The 21,101-nt window shown below is 44.7% G+C and overlaps 1 protein-coding gene across 17 annotated transcripts in view; it reads right to left on the reverse strand.

Moving 5' to 3' along the window:
- LOC143362403 (uncharacterized) overlaps positions 1 to 21,101 on the reverse strand; it is an 85,661-nt gene that overhangs the window by 39,949 nt on the left and 24,611 nt on the right. For 12 of the 17 annotated variants that reach the window (XM_076802510.1, XM_076802509.1, XM_076802512.1 and 9 more), the window contains one exon: positions 2,520 to 2,625. In XM_076802510.1, the coding sequence (XP_076658625.1) occupies positions 2,520 to 2,625 (106 nt within the window). Of the gene's footprint in view, positions 1 to 2,519; positions 2,626 to 8,245; positions 8,347 to 21,101 lie in introns of those variants that run through there. The other 5 variants (XM_076802517.1, XM_076802513.1, XM_076802516.1 and 2 more) reach the window with 3 other exon arrangements.

Raw genomic sequence — 21,101 nt, forward strand, 5'->3', positions numbered from 1 at the left:
CTTAATTAATGTTACTACTGGAACAAAAGTATTCACATTGATAATATGCAACTATGTTAAAATGTGTGCTTGACACATTTATGCTATTTCATAAGAATCAGAAGAAAATTTAGAAAAATTGTTTATAGTAAGGTTGTGATATTTCACACGTGTCCAAACTCCAAGTTCTAATTAAATCCACCGAGGACACGATTTAAATTCAACCTCGGAAAATAATTTTCCCTTTAATCTCGCCGCACCCCCGCTGTATAAATACGTGTACACCTCGAGTACAATGTGGTCGTAGCGAAAGAAAATATTGTCCATACATATATGGTAGGTATGAGAGTTCACTTTTGGTGAAACGTGGTGGTGGTTGTGAACCGGGGGGTGAAACGTGACGACAGAGCGTGTGCGATATATCGAGACCATGTACAGGGTGCTTCAAAAATCGTCGTACAAACATAACAGATGCGATCTTCTCGTGCAAAGTTGAAAATACGCCGTACAACAGTCTGACAAGGAGTGTAGCTTAGAGTAAGTAGAATAGGTCAGCCAAAGACAGACGCAGTAGTAAAGTCTTATCGCAGGAACAATACCATCCCTCAATTTCCCATACAATGGAAAATTTTCTGATCGGTCAGCAAGAAAGTTCTTTCCCAAACGCATTCAAAAAACTGACAAAAATCACGGAGCTGAGCAAAAGAAAAAAATAAAATCGAAAACCTATCAAAAAACTAAAGTCAACGCTGCTGCCGGATCTATTCTTCGTCGAGCATAAAACCGGAAAGAAACTTTCTCGCCAACGTGACCTTTTCGAAAGGTAAATTTAATGTGTCTTGTATCACGATTTTTGGGACACCCTGTGTATATACGAACGGCAGCACGACCAGAGAAAAATCACTAAACACCTTAACAACACTACGGAGGGAGTGGAAATATGAGAAATATGAGAAACATGAGAAAAAGAGGTAGTCGATAATTATGAAGAATATCGGTGGAAGGCGAGCGTGAATTTCCCTTCTTTTTTTCCCACGTTGCCTGGCGAGCGAAAATCATTCGAGTCGATCCCTCGATCTTTCGATACAACGATCGCGTGCGCGCGTATTCGCGAGTCAAGAAGCAACAACGTGTACTCTTTTTTCCGAATTATTCGCCGCCCGGCAAAATTCCGGAGAAACATTTTTTCTTTTTTTTTTTCCCCGGAAACGTAACAGCCGCGAATTTCGAATTTCCTCGCGGCAATTTTTCTTTTCCACGTTCGTTTTACTCACGCTCGCGGCACGGTAATGTGACACTAACGAACTCGTGGAGACGATTAACCTTCAGCGGCATGAGTGCCTGAGCAAAAAAAAAAATCGTTCGAGAATCAACCAATCAGAGCCAGAAGAGCCCGTGTCCAGGGAAATCCGTTTCTCCCTTTGGTTCCAATCAAACTTTCCCCGGAAAATTTTGCTCAGACAACACGCCTGTCCCACTACGCCATGTTGCTACGAGACTATCGTACTGATTAGGAGACTGATGAGGCTAGATCGTGAGGAGGAGAAACTGTACCGGGCTGTTCCGTGCGAGTCGGTCGGGTTCCACAGAGAAATCATTTTCAGAAAGCATATTTCGCTGCTAGTGAAATCAGGAACAACTTTATCTATGGTTTAGTATAATAGGATTGTTAGGGGTGCAGTTCTCTAAGAGCAGTTCGCCTTCCGACCACCGACCATTTGCTAGACGGAAAATGCCACTTACGCGTCACTAATCTGTTTTAATTAACTTACTAATAGGTACAATTTTGTTCACTTTTCGGAAATATAACGACAATAACAGAGAAAAATTCTGGTTCAAGCGTGAGTGGTATTGTAGCAGAAAATATAGATTAAAAAATATAATTATTAGGGGTGTGCGAGAACCCGAAATATCGGGAACCTGACGGTCGGGGCGAGTCGGGTCGGGTTCCCGAAAATTTCGAGATTCCCGAAGATTTCGAGATTCCCGACAATTTAGAGATTCCCGAAGATTTCGAGATTCCCGAAAATTTAGAGACTCCCGAAGATTTCGAGATTCCCGAAAATTTCGATTTCCCTCCAGGGAATCCCGACTTTTCCGGGAATCCCGAACTCGAGAATCCAGAAATTTTGGGGTACCCGTTCCGAACTCGAAAAAACCCCTAACAATTACAAAACAGTCTTGTTTTATTTCGCAAGGCAATCCCGACTCCTGCCAATTCGACAATATTCGAAAACACGAAGTTCGAATCCGAGAAATAATCGGTGGTCGAGTGCGTATTATAATAAACGCGCTAAAGTCGAAGTTAAAAGAGGCCGAGGAAGAGAGGATAGGATCTCGACGGAAAGATGGACGGCAAGCAGGCGAGATTGCATCAATGGAGGACGGAGGATCGAGGAGCGGTAAAACTATTTTCTGCTCGCTGCCGCCTAAAGGCTTTCGTTCTCGCAGTTAGAGGATTGAAGCCGAACCTGCCTCGCACGGAACAGCCCGCATAATAATAGATGAAGAAACGTTAACAAGAGACGGGGCCAACTTACTCGAGGTCGGCGGCGGTTGCGGCGCTCGGCGAACGACCGCGTGCTCTTGGTGCGGCCCTGTGTACTCGTGCCATGTGTACGTGCTCCTATACTCTGAATGGAGCTGCTGTAACACAGAAACATGACACCCGGTTAGCAAATCACATATCCGGCGAATGCGCCACTCGTTATCGACCTTGCACACACCCGTCAGGGATTTACGATTTTCGGGGTTTTACGATTTGGAGATGCATAACTCTATCGGCATAGATCTTCGCGCAAAATAGGAATTTTCCACATCAATTTACAAAATACAGGGACCAAGCAGAAAAATCATTTAACACGTCCGTCGCCGCGTCACGGAATTATTTGTGTAAAATAATACTAAACTTGTACTAAACTTGATTAGGATCTGTAACATGCAAGAAAGTTGGAGGATTACTCAGTATCATAAATTTAATTTTTTTTTGCAATTTTTATTTCATTAAACAACTTACTTTGATTTTATGGAATTTTTCGGGTTTCTAGTTGGGCGTTCAAAGTGTTAAAGAAAAGACAATAAGAACAACTCCAAAAAGCTGAAACCAGTACGGTATTATTCCTAAATCCTTTTAATCCCTCTATTACCTCTAACTTCATCTATCAGTTTTGTCACGAATGCGTAAAGTCCCAATTGCAGTGTCTAAATAAGACGCTAAACGTATCGGAACACGTCTCTCGTTGCATCGTGTAAGCGTCTTGTTTCCCGAGTCCCGTCACAACAAATGATTACGAGCCGCTGTAACTCCGAATGGAACTGTTGCATAATAATAACAAGGTAGCCGGTTAGCGAATGATATGCATATCTGGTACACGACACTCGTTATCGACGTTCTGCGAACGGTAGGGGGGGATTCGCGAGACAGCCTGTTAGCAAGTTGCTAATTTAATAGTTTGAAAGACAACCGGGCAAATTTAATGCTTTATGAGATAGCCGGCGAGAACTTGCAGGTTCGCAAGATACACAGGGTACGTTACGAGACGGCCGGAAAATTTAATACTTTACAAAATAACCGGTTAGCGAATTATGTATCAGGCGTATGGCACTCGTTATCGACGTTGCACAGACTGTAGGGGGGATTTACGATTTTGTCCGATTGCCATCGATCCATTCGATATTCAACGACTCTGTTTTTCGGCTTCAATTACACGTTGCCGTATTTAATGACGCTTATAATGAACTCTGCCCTTCGCTGTGCGAGAGACAAGGGATTAAACGTATTCGAACATATTCCATTTCTTTACTATGGTCACCAGCGTTTGTTTTATTTTCTCGATTCGATATCAACTGTTTTGCTAACAAATTCCGAAGAGTCCGAGAGAGCTGCGAGGGAGAGAAACGAGGACCGAAATCGATGAAAATCGGAATGGTCGTCGTCCCTCGATCGGCGTAGACACAGGGATGAATTGTACTTGCGGGTGACAAGAACGGTTCATCCGAACGCGTCGCATAAAACAGGGGCATCGTTGCCATTGTCAGGCCGAGCGCAATCGAGCACAATGACGATGCGCATCGGTTCCCGGAGCCTGGACGATTCATTTTCTTTTATTCCGGATGGAGGGGGAGAGGGAAAAAAAATAGTTTCAATGGACGTCGATCGATCGAACACGGTGAATACACGTCGCCGGCACGAAAGGGAAACGTAACGCGGCTTCGCGAAGGAGGTGCCAATAAACGGGGCTAAATGGCGCGTCTTAGCGTCGCGAATTTCCCATCGGCCACCTCGGGGGTTGCGAAACGTTCTCGTGGCTTGCGCTCGTTTGGTGCCGTCATTGAAAAATCGATACTTCCTTCCGGGGATTCGGCGGAAACGAATTGGAAGAGGACTTCGCTGGGAACGCGAAGGATTAACTCTTCAGTAGTATGTGCCACCTTTACTCGGACTGCGGAGAGTCTCATTTCATGCTCCTTTAACGTGCAGTAAAAATTTACTGATGCGTCCACCGAAGGATCTTTGATCCGCCAGAAAATGGGTGAAATCGAATTTGATCGAAAACCGTACCGGAAACTATGTTTCGCCGAAACGAAGTTTGATCGACAAGAACACCGAAGGCAATTTTGATCGATCGAAAATCAGGCGAAACGAAATTTCATCGGGAACTCGGCGCAACTAAATTTGATTGACAACAACTACAAATTGTATTTCGCCGATCAGAAATCTGCTGAAACGGAGTTTAACCGACAAAAGCTGTCCGCGAATGCTGCACAAAGTGAGTTTAAATCATAGCAACTCGACGGGACCTAATTCGACCGACGACTGTTTAAAACTGTAATCGACTGGCAGCAGTTCAGCGAAACTTACATACATCAGAGGATTCTTCGCGGAAATGAGTTTCGATCGACGAGGACCGGAACTCGATTTCGCCGACAGAGAGCTGAAAATCAGCTTAAAAAAACAACGGTCTAAAACCACATCCGGCGGATTCAAAGTCCACAGAAATTCGACGGAGTTCCGGAAAAGTCCGTCGAGGCTTTAACTGCAACTTCGACCAACAATAACACATGCCGGCTCGCACGTTCGCCGACTTCTATTCATCTCTGACAATGTCCGACGGCAGGAAGTACAGAAATACCTTGACGTTTGCACTACAATGGTGGGAACGGGGGGTGAGTCGTGTCGTGACGAGTCGCATCTCTTGTACAGTTTATCCTCTTAGCCTGTGTAGCCTGACTTTTCAAAGTGTGCGCCATTGTGCCGCCTAAACTTGTAAATATTTTCTCAAACGCGGTGCGCCGAATTTATCGCTGTGCGCAACTCTTTTCAAGAGTAAAACCTGAATTATCCGATAATTTTGTCAATTACCAAATAAATCCCTTGTAACACGGGGTAACTTCGTCAAAAAATAATTAGGGGCTGGGCGGTTTTTATTAAGTTTAAATTAAATATTGAGATAAAGGTGACAATAAACAGACTGAAAGGACGCGTCTACGCGTCACGAATTCCCCATTAATCAGGGTTGGAAACGTTCTCCACCCCCACGGGGTGGGAACGAGCTCGGGAAAAAAAAAATCGATACAGGTCCCCTTCTCCCCCTCTTCCCTGATGGATTTTCTAAAACCTGACAGATTCGTAGCGCGCCGCTAATTGCGTTGTCCCGTTTCCTCAGAGTCGATTGATTTAGTTACTTAACCCAGATACGTACGGCTCGGACAGAAAACGCAGGGCGGAGACGCGACGCGATTTCACCCTCCCGGGGCTGAAACAATTGCGACGCGTGCACTCGTTTTAAACTGTTGTCATTTTTCTCTTCTCCGGAGACAACGGGAACGAGTGAGCCGGCCGACGACAATGGGGAGAGAATGTCGAGCAGCAGCCTTCTTCTTTCGAATTTAGGGCTCGCGATACACTTGTACCCTTCGTTTTTTCTTTTTTCTTTTTTCTTTTGCTTCCGTTTCTGTGTTCCTTTTTTGTGTTCCGCAGCGAGTCTTCTTAGTCCCGTGTCCAGATGAACGCGATTGTTTCCTGCCCTTTTTCGTCCCGTCGCGATTGAAACGCGAGAATCTGGGCTGATTGGGCGACCTGTTATTCTTATCGACTGCTTTGTGAAGCGAGCAGCATCAGGATGGTTTTGAACTTCCTAAAAATTTGTTGATTCAGCGCGCGAACGAAATTTAGTTAATTTAGTGTAGTAGTATTTTAAGGGCGCGATTCTTTTCCAACCCCTTGACAGCAGACTCTCACTTCTTCGTATGAGATGTTAACCCTTAGCACTCGATAGGCGACTGTAAAGCGCCACTAAAAATTGATGTCATTACTCAAAATATTTTTGACATTATTAAATTTGTTTGTATTTAATAAATTACTAAACCCCCTCAGTATTGTAACATTGCACCATTTTCGTATGTATAAAATGAAAAAAAATATTTATATATAGAAGGGAAATATTCTAGGTCAGAAGAAATGTTTCGTTTCGGAGTTAAAATAGCTTCGAGTGCAAAGGGTTAATGTTCTTTGAGAATTTGTGTGTATTTTAGATTATTATGTTTCGGAGTATTTCTCCTGTTCGTGAAAAATTACAAAAGTACTTTTCAGTACAAAAAGTAATAATCTTATCGTCGCCTATCTTATGTACCCGTATGGCTCCCCCATGTCCACTCGAAACGATCGATAAAACACGAGCACATGAATATGATACGCTCACGGTAACGTTCAATTTTTGTCTCTCGCTATTGCCACTATTTCATTCGACTATTAACCGACGAAGGAACCTGAGGAGTGGGGGACAGATGGTGGGGACCTATGACCCGAAGAAGTTGGACAGTATACTGTGACTCGACACAGCAAAGTGTACGAATTTGACTATTTGAAATGAAACTGAAAAATTGTGAAAGTCGTGTATGTATTTGCGAGATACCGAGCGCGTTTTCTCTAACGCAACAAAGAGCTCTGGAACAATTTTATACGCAGCAAAATGCCAACTTAAATTCGTTTAAAAATTGCCATGGGGTTCCAGAGACTCGACCGCTACCAGTTGACGGTTGAAAAATTCGATCGAGTTAATTATTCAGACACGGTCGTTCTCGCATGTTCGCCCGTTTCCGTACATTGAGTTAATAAATTCGGTTTTGCGGTCGCGGTGGCCTCGGTTCGCAAAATAAAAAGCGAAAGCACTGTCGACCGCAAAGCTTCGAACTCGTGAGAAATGCGACAAAAACGCGGAACACAGTTTTTCACGCTGCTCGCCTTCTATACTCCGCGTGAAGGGAATTAATAAATTAACGGGGAACGACGGAATTTTCGTTCTTTGACGAGTTTAATTATTTGCCCTTTTTTTTTATTCCACTGCGCTCCCCTCGGATACGGGATCGGATAGCTGAAACGTTCCCAGCGCTCCGTCCCGGCGTTCATTGTACCAATTAAAACATGCTGCAAGGTTTCGATAGAGAGACAGACAGACAGGTCGATGCTTGGGGCTTCCATAATCCATTTGCAAAAGCTTTAGGCTCATATGTCTTTCGAGCCGCGAATAATTATTGTCATTTGGGCCGTGGCTGCAAATCAGACTGCGTCGAGGATGTTAATTAAACAAAAATCAATATTCCACGATTTTTCGCGATTGAAAACGGTCTTAGGGCTTCGGGAAAGGCACTAATTATACGCGTTTCAATACTTGATCGCAAGATCTAGTATTTTACAAACAGCACAGTTTATTGCAAAAGTGGGTTCGCCTGTCCTATTCGCGCGTTATCGAAGAAGCCTTAATAGTAATTCTGATCTTTTACTGAAATACACTATGCAGTGTACAAAATTTCACAGTTTCCACGAAATTTTACTCTACCATTTGTTCATTCAGGTTTTCTCTTATGGAGACGAGTGAGAACAACAGAATATCTTTTCTTTTATATGCATCGATAGTATTGTTCGAGACAAACAATTCTTCTCGCGAGGTATATAAAAATTCTATCGTTTATTTATTTACGTTCGGACGTGAACGAGAACAAAAAGTGTCGTTGTTACTACGTGCAACGAAGCGTGAATAAAAGAAACGTGTATATCACTGTGCAAGACGAACAATGAATCGTTTTCACGAGACAGAGGTTAAACAAAAAATAAAGTAGAATATACTATTTATTTATTTATCTATTGTGGACACGATCGAAAGCTTTTCTACGAGAACAACGAAGATAAAAACAATACTGTGGAACGACAGACTTTAAAATAAATGTCCGCGAGTGAACGAAAAACAAAAGTATGAAAATCGATCACCCTGTTCGTAGCCTCGACAACGATCTCCACGAATCGATCCTCGATTCGCAGGAAGCTCCCCCGTGCAACGTCCATGGGGATATTCGTTTCCGTGAAAACTCGGGAAACCGGCCGAAAGATAGAATGAAAACTCGGTTCGCAAAATACGTGGAGGCTCGCGAAAGTAAGCGGCCGCAACTCCGGCCGCGAACTACTCCGGTATCTTGCGACGGCCTCTGTCTATCGATTTTCATACGTTCATTTATTAATGGCGATGTAGGGCACCGTTAACCTTTTCATGTGTCGCCGCCGCGCCCACAACCGATATTTCCGTCGAATTAACGCGTCGCGCGACGCAAGCGCCTCGATATATCCAATTAACATTTCGCGAATCGGCGCGCCGCGATCGCTATGGCCGCCGCTCGCTCCGGACCCTGGGACGCGTTAATTGGCCGCAGAAAACAATTAGCGGCCGGCTACGTGCTACCGCGAAGTGTCGTTCGGCGACGCCAGCGCCATTTTATACCTTTCTCTTTTGACATTGAACGACGAAATCCGTGAAATTTCAGAAACATGTTCACCGGTACGATCTGAGAGACGCTTTCCCTATTGTTTATGTCTTCATTAAGATTTAATTATTTTTGTCAAGATTTTCTTTGGGGGTAGACTTTAAAGTTGACGACGCTCTTCTCGACTATTTTATACGTTTCTTAAAACTCATTTCCAATATTTAACCGTCGGATTAATCAATTTTTAATAAATCAAAAATTTTTCTTACAGCAACTAAGTGAAAATAAACGGTCCCGTGAACATGGACGAGTCATACGGTACATCTCTTAAATCCAAAAAAAAAATCGCACGAAATCGATTCCAATCCGAATTTTATGAGACTCGAGGACTGTTGGGAACGCCGCGCGGAAAGTTCGTGGAAAATGTGATTTCCACGGCGCGGCGTGACGTCACAAAGCGTCTGCGTGACAAAAGTTTGTCCGTTTGACGCGTTCATAGATTCCCGGTTTCTCTTTTCCCTTTTCGAAAACGATCAAACGTCGGGGAAAGCTGCCGATGAAATCCGACGACGGTGGACAAACGAACGGACGATGCACACGCGAAGGCTCGCAGAATAATGTCGTTAAAGGTTCCACTTAACGAGGCAGCGAGTTAATTGATAATTACGCGGCGGCCCGGAGAAAACTGCATCGAGAGCCGAGGGGCATGAGAGATCGCGTGCGCAATTAATCGGGAGACCGGCGCGGAACCGCCTCGTGTAATTGCACGCGAAAAACCCCCCTTTCCCCATCCCCCCTCAGTTCACATGGAAATCGGCGTCGCAGGTTTTATCGACACAGTTCTCAAAATACTCGAAATAAAAATATTAATTCTGCTTCTTCGAATTTTTAACTCGATTGAAAAATATGGTCCTTTACGCGGATAACGACAATAGCGATAACTCTGGTAATAATTGAGAATAGCAAATAATCATTGACACTAGAACTACCGAGCCCTAAACGTGACTTAGACTTATCCCTTCATAATAACAGCAAGATTGAATGTGCTCAGGTTTCAAACGATTTTTATGGTAACACATGTGCTCCAAAGAAGAGATATATTAAAACATTTGTCGTGGAAACGTTTTCATAGTTTCACTAATCTACCGAGCCCTAAACGTGACTCAGACTTATCCCTTTATAATAACAGCAAGATTGAATGTGCTCAGGTTTCAAACGATTTTTATGGTAACACATGTACTCCAAAGAAGAGATATATTAAAAAATTTCTCGTGGAAACGTTTTCATAGTTTCACTAATCTACCGAGCCCTAAACGTGACTCAGACTTATCCCTTCATAATAACAGCAAGATTGAATGTGCTCAGGTTTCAAACGATTTTTATGGTAACACATGTACTCCAAAGAAGAGATATATTAAAAAATTTCTCGTGGAAACGTTTTCATAGTTTCACTAATCTACCGAGCCCTAAACGTGACTTAGACTTATCCCTTTAGAATAACAGCAAGATTGAATGTGCTCGGGTTTCATTCGATTTTTATGGTAACATATGTACTCCAAAGAAGAGATATATTAAAAAATTTCTCGTGGAAACGTTTTCACAGTATCACTAATCGTGAAAGAAAAAATCGTCCACCAGTCATTTTGATTGGTTCGGCAGTTCTAGTGTTAAATATTCTGCACTGAAATGCAAGAATACAGACTTTCGCACCGTCCTGAGGAGGGGGATGCGGATTTTCATTTTGTCATGATTCAGAGGAACACCGGACGCAATTAGGCCGCGCAGACGTGCACGGCAGACCGTTCACCGATCCCGATAATGGCGCAGAAGTGCTGCGGAAAGTTGTTTTCGCGAAACTGCAATCAGCCAGAAGAGACAAAACTAGATTTGAGCCGTCGCAGGGAAGGGTCGAGCCCTCGGTCGCGTATAATTCGAATAATTTGTCGAGAGGGAGCACGGTCGGCGGATTGAACGGAAAATTATCTGAAAACGGGAGAGAGTCGTAGGCTCGTTCCCAGAAACCGCGGAATTGTTTAACGACCCGGCGATATCGATTCCGTCGGTTCCGAATATAGAAGCCGCGAACTTTCCACGAGGACGGGGGGGGGGGGCACGTGTCCACGTCCCCGGGATTCATTAACGAAACCGCCGTGAATGAAACTTTCCTTAATTTAAACTGCGGAGCGCGCGCCCTCGAGGCCCCGGGATCGTTTAACCCTTTGCAGGGCATCATTCCCGAGACCGGGACGAGAAAGAACTTTTTTTTTCCACGGACGCTTCTTAATTCGGGACTAATTGACCACTTTCTATTTTTAATCGAACTGCGCGGACCTTCGTGCAAATCGATCTCGTGCAACCGGGAGTCGGAAATTTGTTTCTTTCGGCAATTAATAAATTATGATGATTTTTGTAACACATAGGCAAAATCTCGAAAACTGCTCGTACCTGGTCGAGGAAAGATTTTCTCGATACCACTTCACCGACACTGTCACTCAATCGACACTTACTGTTTAACGTTTAAAGGAAGACTAAACTACTCTCCGATCGATAACCATTAGGGTAGTGACCCGATTTCAGGTAGAAACATGGTTGCGACTCCCACTCCAACCCCACCTAAGATTCTATTGAATTTTGAACTGTTCCCACATCTGTCGGACAAAATCTGTAAATATTTATCCTCGCGCTCCAGCCTTTAGTTTACTTTCCGACACGGACCGGTAAATATGTTGTAAACCGTTTCGCGAGTGAATCGTGATATAACGTTGAGCAATTATACAATACAAAATGATACTGTCTTTCCGTTACAAAATAATTAAATTGATTCACTGTGTGGAATGCCGCGAATCTTTTCTGTTTGATTTTTGTGTTTGATTTTTCTCTACGTCGCACAGTGGGGTATTTGGCTCGAAAAGCCGGAAAAAAGTCAATTTCAATCATTTAACGTAAACTGTAATTTTCTTATTGCTCGAAGTTGTTGAATGTGTGTAGAACAATGTACTAAATTGTTTTTTATTCGTTTGTAAGTTTACGAATCTCTAAACTTAATCGAAAGTCAAGAGATTCTATGACTTGTATTGCCTTTCCAATCATACTATAACATATCGTACATTTATGAGTGATTTTTACATGCTTTAAAAAAGCTGTGTAATTTTTTGCATTATGGATATCTTTTAGGTAAGTATGGACTACACTTTCAGACTATTTTCATTTTTTTATTATACTTATTTATAAAGTTATTAACATTTGTATACGATCAATAATTCAGAAATTATTTTTACAATTATAAGACTTCATTAACGATTTTATTATGGTTCTGAGTGAGTCCCGATGGTCTTTTCGGTCTCATTATATTCGGTAGAGATTTGTGATTCCAAGCTAATAAAGTTTGGTTTCAGATTTGTCCAGATCGACGTTTTATAGCTAATTTAGTATTAACGTTTAGAAGTGTTTTACGTACGCAAATTAATGGTAATAATTTAAAAATATTTTTAAAATACATATCTACTTATTAAAACATTTCATGATCTACATATTTTGTATTAAAACAATAATTTACATCATTTTAACATAATTTACGTGAAAGGTTCGAACAAAGGATTAACAGTATTCAGATGTCTTCAAATTTCAATACGTAAAATTTCGGAAAAAATTTTTTTTTTATAAAAAGTGAGGATCAATTTAATTTTTTAACTGTTAAGATGTATTGTCGATTTCATAATGTTATAGCCGATGTTAAGACGAATTCGACGACCAACTACATTGTGGCATTGAGCCTATATATAACGCTTGAATAATTTTTTCCGGTTTTTCGGGCCAAATACCCCACAGTGCGTCGCTTGAATATTCGCCGGTGTGCAACTGTTATTACAATTTTTCCATATCATTATGAAGGGGGTTAACCCAGTTCGAAGCGGGGATTGCAAAAAGTTCGAGCGGTGATCGTTCGCCGACACATTTGAAATTTCCATAATCCAGTTGGGCGAATTACGAGGACTGAATGGAAAAATATTATATAATCGGCCGAGAGCGAATTTACGGGCCGGCAAACCTGTCCGGTGGAAATCTCGAGAACTCAGCTGTTTGAATAAGAACGACGACGGACGGCTTATTTCAGAGCCGGCGCTTATTTCAGATCCTAGTTGAATCGATTTCAACGTTTCAAGCGAAGCAGAGACACTGTGTCTAGGACAAAAGGCGGGGATTTTGTAGAACCATTCGGAAACGATCAGATTAATCGCCCGGAGAACCAGAGACCGAACAGAGTGTACCGACGTTGATCTCTTCGCTCGAAGATATGACAATCTAAATAGATTGTTTCGTATTCCGAGTGCGAACAAGTGCCGTCTTCTGCATAACGATCGGCGAAATATCTTCGCGTTGAGGAGCGATGAGCCTTCTGAATGAGTTATGCCGCGAACGACTCCAGAAACCCGATGAATTACAATTTGACAGCGGAATATTTCCACTTCGAACTGCCGCAAAGCACTGCGAGCATCGATTGCGAGAGACAGGTATTAAGCAAACATTTATCTTCTTTCCATCGAGTCTCCTTTCGAAGTCATTAGTTGGTCGTAAATCTTAATAATCAGAATTTAATTAACACCGGCTGTGCAGACAAAAGTTGAGTCAATAACAAGAAAATGGACCTTGCAGAACGCAGGGAGAATTGACAGAGCGTACAATACGATGAATCTTTGTGTTCGAAATTTTTGCTCCGACGGATAAATTGCCTCGACTTCGCGAGATGTTTACGGCGAATGTTAATTGGAGTATTGTTCGAACGTGCTCGGATATTCTCGAGTATCGCAACGATAGAATTCGATCCGCGGAAAGCACGCACAGTCGTCGCGCACATCCGCACGAGCGGAACAGACAAACTTTCGTTCGCTGATAATAATGGCGAAGAAATGCAGATAGAGGATAAACCGTTTCCCGAGTTCCCTCATTCCTCGCTCGAACTTCTCCATTCTTTCCGCGAGCCGGCGCCCGCACTCCGATGAAACAACTTTTAAGACGCGCAATTTAAACTTTTAATTGCTCGTCCGTTTTAAATATTAAAGGGGACCGGCAATTTACGTCGCGACAAGTCTCAATAACATCTGCCGCGGTTGTCTGCCCATTTACCCTGAAGTACCTCAAAACACTGCTGTAAACTTAGTATGATTAATACTACGGATCTTTAAAATGTAGTACAGTGACCTCTCTGTACATGTCGCCAAGGCCTGGACGATAAACGTCGCGGAGTTATCCCCACTCCCGCGGGGTGTACAACGTGAGGGGCCTCGGAGCTCGAGTGACCTGCACGATACTTGACGCTGTGTTGTTGACATATATCGAGTATTCACTGTATTGATGTTTTTAATTCATTTCTTCGAGAAACAATTTTCTGTTCCTTGCGACGTTTGTTAAATAATCCACCTAGGTAATACACAAGTTTCTTCAAAATTGTAGGGGATCGTTCAAGCAACATTTCGTCAGGACATGTCGTCGTATTGAAGCCGAAGAGGCTGAGAAGGTGTGGACACCGTTTCAAGAGGAGGGATGAAGCTCGGAAGCGGGTGAAAAGTCGAGCGGGAGATTGAACCGCGCTCAAAGGCGAGCGAAAAGATTCGCGACCGCGTCCCGGATCGTTCACCTGCATTCGCAACACGATTCAATCTCGCCTCTCTCTCTCTCTCTCTCTCTCTCTCTCTCTCTCTCTCTCTCTCTCTCTCTCTCTCTCTTCAGCTCCATCTCCCCGGTGGCTGGAGCCTCGAAGACCGAGCCTCTTCGCGAGGTAATTCCCGTGCGATCGTAGCTTTTACGTCACGCCGTTGGAATCCGCCTTTTCCGGACGACTGCGTGCCGATGAGACGTCGAGATGAGATCGTCTGTCGCGTCTCACCCCCGAACCAACCCCTGCAACCCTCTAATTTTGCACCGGGAGGACAATTATCGCGGCGGAGCGTGAACCGAAAATCTGCTAGGCTGCGCCTCTGCGGCGAATCGAGGGTGAACATCAACTTGGAAGGATGAAATATTCACCTTATGCGAAACAAAAAATTGTTTCCATCGGTTGCAGGAAACAGAACATTGAAATTCCGTCCCCCGTTTAACACTGGGTTCAGACCGGGTTTAACACCGTCGAAATGATGCCGGGTTCTAGTATTTTTAATTCACGATTGTCGAGATCGTGAGGCGGATTCTAGGTGGAATTACTCAACAAATTTATTTCTCTGGTTATACATTTCGCAATGTAAGGGTAAACGCCTTCTCGCGAAGCAATGAAACACTTCTTGCGAAGGAATCGTTTTTCAAAATCATATAGAGCGTTACTCAAATGTTTTCCCAGGTGTATCGGACCCTTCTCTGGTTATATATTATTTCAAAAATGGCTGGAAACTTGAATTGACACATTCTTCTTATTTTTATAATACTCTCTTCTAGTGCTCCGTAAGCCTAGTGTTAACGAGTCTGGTAGACTAAAGTTAGATTATTGATATGATCGATATTCCTGAATTCGTTCAATCTGTCCACTGGTTTAAATAGCACCTGCCTTTTGTTGCAAAATGCGTGAAACCTACTGCTAGTAGTTTCTCTTTTGGTCGAGGTTCCGGAGAGGGTATGATCTCAGGGGTTCCATGGATCGTCAAAGTGAGAGTACCAGCGGAGTCCCAGATAGCGAACTAGTGGTTCAAGCGTTCATTTATCCGGCATTGAAAAAAACCGCAGGCCGGGCTGCACGGAACGGTGTAACCGCGTCAGAGAGACAGATTATCGGTGTCGTTATCGTCATTATTAACGGCAGAGCCGTCATCGGCGTCGTTGAAGTGGAACTCGAGGATTTACGAGCCACTCGGCGCGGTATCCGACTGTTCTGAACGCGTCGCACAGCCGCAAAAGTGGTTCAACACGAAACCAGTCCCCGATTTGACGTCGCGACGACGACAACGACGACGACGACGACGACGGCGGTGGCGGTGACGGTTGCTCACCCTTTTAGTTGAAAAGGGACTCTAGCACCCTCTCTTTCTGTCTCGCCCGGTACTATCTATCCATCCCTTTGTCTGGCTCGTCTAGATGCTAAAAGTTTTCCCGACGCGCGATACCAGCAGCGTTCCATATCGATTCGCGGGACGGTCGCGCGCGGCCGGTTCAAAGGGCCGCCAGTCGAAAGCAGTTGAAAGTTGAAGCGGCGAGAGATAATTAATAGTGTCGGCTGACGCTTGAACCCCTTTGCCCAGGCACAATGGTCGCGCGCCGACATTTTCGCTGATTTTTTCCCTCCCCATCACCCGACACTTTTGCTACCGATGCAACGGCTGCCGACTGCCGATGAGTGCCACACCAATTATTACGCTGACTTTCCGATTGTTTCACCAGAACGAGTTTGTCGATACGATACCCTCCGGCGGCCAATAGTTTACAAGATATTCAGCTCCTCATTAACCCATTAAGCGCCGCTGTTCCACTTCGATGACACTTTCGCTTTAATATTTGATTACCCCTAATCCGCGACTACCCTCTACCCGGCTTTTTTCATCAATTATGCCGCACACTCGAAGAGTCACACGAGTGAAGCCTACAATTAGGTTGTAGTATCGTAAAACAAAGAAACGTAGATTTTTTAACACTCCTCACAATTTTTACCGAATTTTTCATCGCAATTTTCAGTGCATTCTGTTCAATACGCGCCATTTGCGAGAGATGCGCTCATCCGAGTGTCTCATTTTTTCGAATAAAATGCTATCGACAAAAATGACCGTCCAATTTCATTGTCGCGGCGAAAAACAGATCGAGAAAAAAATTGTTTACCAAGGGAGGGAGCGGGTCGGCGAACCAGCGTGACGCAACTGCGTGCGAAATTTATACAATTCGGGGATATTCGGGCAAATTGGCAATCACGCGCGACCTCTATTTTCGGTGGATCGACACCGCCCGCGCCGTGTCGATCGCGCGGAAATCCGATCGAACGACTTGTCGCCGGAGGGCGCAAACGAAACCGAAGCGGACACCGGGCGACGGAAATCCTAGGCGACGCAACAAATTGGACGAGGATGTTTGAACGTCGAATAAATCACGTCACGGGCGCGAACGACGAACGAAAACCGTAAATAAATCGTTCGAACGTCTCCGTGTCCGTCGTGTGTAACGATGTCTTCGCGTGCGCCGGAAACGACGTCGCAGAACTGCTGGGAGATAATTAAAATCGCTTTGAGAATGCGGGCTTGATTGCGGACGGCGCCGCGGAGTTGCATCAGCGTGTACTGCAGTTTAGGGAAATCGACGGAATCGTGGGAAAATGTGCAGAAACGTAGAACGCATTTAACGCTAGAACGACCGAGCAATAAATGCGACTGACGTCTATATTGCTTTGTAACAGTGACAAGACTGCGCCCATTCGGACTTCATACAACTTTTATTGTAATATGTGCTTCATTCGATGAAAACATTTTTACAATTGCAGTAATTGTGAAAGAAAAAATTAGGAACCAGTCATTTTGACCGCTCCGGTCGTTCTAGTGTTAACACGTTCGCTGCCGCCATTTGTGTATCAAGTGTAGAAAATAATTCCTGGTAGGTAAATCAAATAATACGAACGGTATTCAGAATAATATGAATTTTGTCTGACTTTCCGCGATTCTGGCGAGCTATGCACGGTCTCGGAGGGTCGAAGGGCATAAAGCCGAGGGGGTGTCGTCGTCCTAAATTTCCTAGCGGGGAAAGATTCGGAAAAAGCGATTCCCGCGTTGATAGGGGACTTTGGCTTGGCAAGCAAAAGGGACAGGGTCGAAGGAATTGCAACGAGCGGCTTCGTCGGTGACGTAACACGGCCCGTTGACTGCGCTCTAGCGGAGGTCCTGCACCTCTAGATGCGGGCGTGCTATCAACACGATTGCGCGCTGCAAGCCGGGGGGTTGCAACCCGGGGGTGAAAAGAGGGTGCAACCAGAAGGGAGAGCAAGAGGGTGCAACCAGAAGGGGGGGAGCGAGAGGGGAGGGCATATGGCCAAGCGGCAGAAGTCAATGCACCGTGTTCCTCCAACCGGCTGCACCGCGTTGTGCACCGAGTATCGACGAAGCCGGAACGGTGGCGCAGTGCCGGTGTTCTCCTACTCCATCGTCTTCGTGCCAGCCGCATGCAGACGTTGAAATACTGCGTGTCAAAGTCGAATCACGGGGACAGCTGGCGTTCTTCCGAGCCGTTCGCGCCGTTTCACACGATCCTGAAAGACGCGACGCGACGCGACGCGACGCGGCGCGACGCAGACCGACCCTCCGAATGCAATTTAAATTCCCGACCCTTCTTCGTTCAACGCCGTTCGTTACCCCGTCAATCCCGTACCCGCGGACGCGATTAATCGTCCGGAATTAAAAATGAAGTCTCTGATTCTTCCTTCCCGCCTCCCGTATCGCAGCCCTGTCTGATCACCCGAGACTGATTCTACTTGCACAAATAAGTAGAAAACAACGAACAACGTACCTTTTCTATCGGTTTCGAGAAAATCGAGATCGAAAGTTACGCCTGATTTCGAATAGAAGGCGGTGTCTGACCACGACCAACTGATTCTACTGTGTAACATACAATATGTACCATGGGTAACTCTATTAACATGTTCAGATAAGAAACGTACAATTTCACTTACGTACCATGTGACATTGGCATTATTCACGAATGCATAATGGAAATCGATGAAACAAGGAATGTCAATGTGCCTGATAGAATATTGTTTCTGAATTGGTGGAGACGGCGTGATGCAACCGCCACCGTTCCTCATTGTGCAAGAAGACCATTTCTCGTCGATGGGAAATGCAGATAGAATTTCTTTGTAACAATGACGTTACAATAGATTTCAGTGGATCGTTTTAATATATCCTATGCATGGCATGTAGTTTAAACTACCTCTTGGCAGAGGTTCATTCGTACAGATAAAGCCGTTATCTCTCTCACACACACACAGGGAATAATAGCTCTCGGTGGGCGCGCTGATGAACAGTCAGTTTTTCATGATTAATTTTACCCACGAAAATAATCGTGTGCGCGGCTCGCGGGAGACCTAGTTCCGCGGTTACATGCGATTTTCGTGGTGCAGGTTAACGGTCTGCAGAGCCAGGTAACCCGGTTTGCGTCACCTGCTACGTATCGAAATATTCGCCGCGCCGTACGATATAAATTAGAGCAATGTAGATTTACGGGACGCGGAGCGATAACAAAAATGACCGCAGCATCGTGCACGCCGGTGAACGTAAACTTGTCTGCCGCAGCTCAGCCAACGTACAAGCTGCGGAAAACGGAAATGCATCAGCCAAATTGAAGTACGGTAACGGGGTTTCGCGTTCGCGAGAATCATCTTTCATTACGCTCCTTGGAATACAGGTTGAAAATTGTTCTTCACCGAAAAATACGTGTAGCTATTTTCATCGTTTCCTTTTTAACACTTTAACGACCGCTCACACAACATGTGTGTGATGCTACCGCCGAAGGTTGTTGGCCAGTACCACACTCTTTGTGTGATAATTTATGAACGTAAGCAAGTGTAGATATTGCTATTGGCTTCGTATTTCATCGCCACGTCTTTGATTTTAGGTAATTATTGCCTATTTTTAATTTTTAATTAATTCTTCAAAAATACTGCCGGCCCCCGGCGACGTTTGACTGCGTAGACGTGCGGTCGTTAAAGTGTTAACATAGGTGAGCAACATGCATTTGAAAATCGTTTCAGACGAGTATCAATCAAGGACTCGTACTTCCCGGATAAAACCGTTGAAATGACGAGGCGTTTCTGGGAACATAATTGAACAGGAGTTCGCAGCGCGAAGGGTTAACAATGGAAAAAAAGGTGCCACGTTGAGGTGACGTAGAGGTTGTTGCGAGAGCAGACGCGAGTCCGAAGGACTAGAAGAATGGTTTCTTTTGTGGTCGCTCGCGTTGCGCATTGCAGCGGGCAAGTGGTAAAAGTCAACGCTCGTCGCGGCGCGAGGAGAACGGCCGGTGCACGGTGCACGGTGCACGGTGCACGGTGCACGTGACAGTGCATATCGACGAACGAACGAGTGGCGCAGTGCCGGTTCCTCCTACCGCTTTCCGTGACGCTCGGCCACCGGGAATCGTGTTGGCCGATTGTGCAAAGGTGACGCGGCGAAATCCGCGAATCGATATCACGGCCGCCCCGAAAACTCCGCTTATCGTTGGATCGACCTTAAAAAAGGAACGAAAAAAAAAAAATCCCAGCCGATCCGGCCGACAAATCGCCGATAAATCACGGCGACCCCACGGCCGCAGACTCGCGCGAAAACTGCGGCGATTCGAAGAACAATGCGCGCCGATAAGACGAACGACGTATACAATTCTTCGATTGTTGTGCGCTCGTAAGGAAGAATCACTCTTTGTGCTATTGGAGCGCGCTATCGTTCCTGAACCGATCAACCCTCGTGGGAAACTGAGGGTTTCAAATTATGATTTCTGATTACGATAACTCCCCGTACAGCGCGCTCCAGGAATGATTTGAAAAAGAGTTTTATTTATTATTTTACGTGGCGGTAAATTTCCGCACGCTTACTGCCACACATAAAATGCATACATACAGACTTCTTTAACGCTAGGTTTACGGGACCCGTCAAAATGACGGATTCTAATATTTTTAATTTACGATTATTGAGATTGTGAAGATCCACCTACGTGGTATTACTCAACAAATTTATTTCTTTAGGTATATATTATCTAAAAGATTCTTCTTCTTATTATAAAGTAATGTAAAATATTCACTTCTAGTGCTCCGTAAACCTAGTGTTAAAAGATTTGTTGAATAATGAACGACGTGCACAACAACAGTTTATTTCCTCTGTCTCGATCGCCCCTTTCAATTTCAAATGACCAACCCCGAAAGGTTAAAGTTCTCCGACGACGGCGTGGGAGAATTTAATTTTTTTTTATCTCGAGGAACGGCAAGTCGATTGCTATTCAATCTACAGAATCGTTCGGAATTCCCTCTCCCTTGTTTGCGAAGAACGAATCGGCGGAATCACCATGAGAATCAATTCTGCCCGAGCGAGTATTGCACTCGCGGCGCGTTTCAGCAGCGAAAAAATCACTGTGTTACGGGCGCGGAGGCAGTTCTCGTTAAGCCAATCAACGTTGGCCTACGGTATTTTTCCTGGCTCCCTTCAGAAAACAGCTACAACGCGTCCTAGTTTCCGGGATCGACGCTGCGTGGTTTCCCGGAAGGGACTTTTTCGTCGTACTCGTCCCCGGCGACGGGGATGTTCGCTGAAAAATCAATGAGAACAACGTTGCTATACGATTTCCCGAGATTTCCCGACCGGCCAAGGATAAAGGGGGAAACGATCCTGTTCGGTTGTCATGCGAAAACTTCTGCCATAAGGATAACG

Source organism: Halictus rubicundus, chromosome 17 (assembly GCF_050948215.1).
Source record: "Halictus rubicundus isolate RS-2024b chromosome 17, iyHalRubi1_principal, whole genome shotgun sequence".
Lineage (NCBI taxonomy): Eukaryota > Metazoa > Arthropoda > Insecta > Hymenoptera > Halictidae > Halictus > Halictus rubicundus.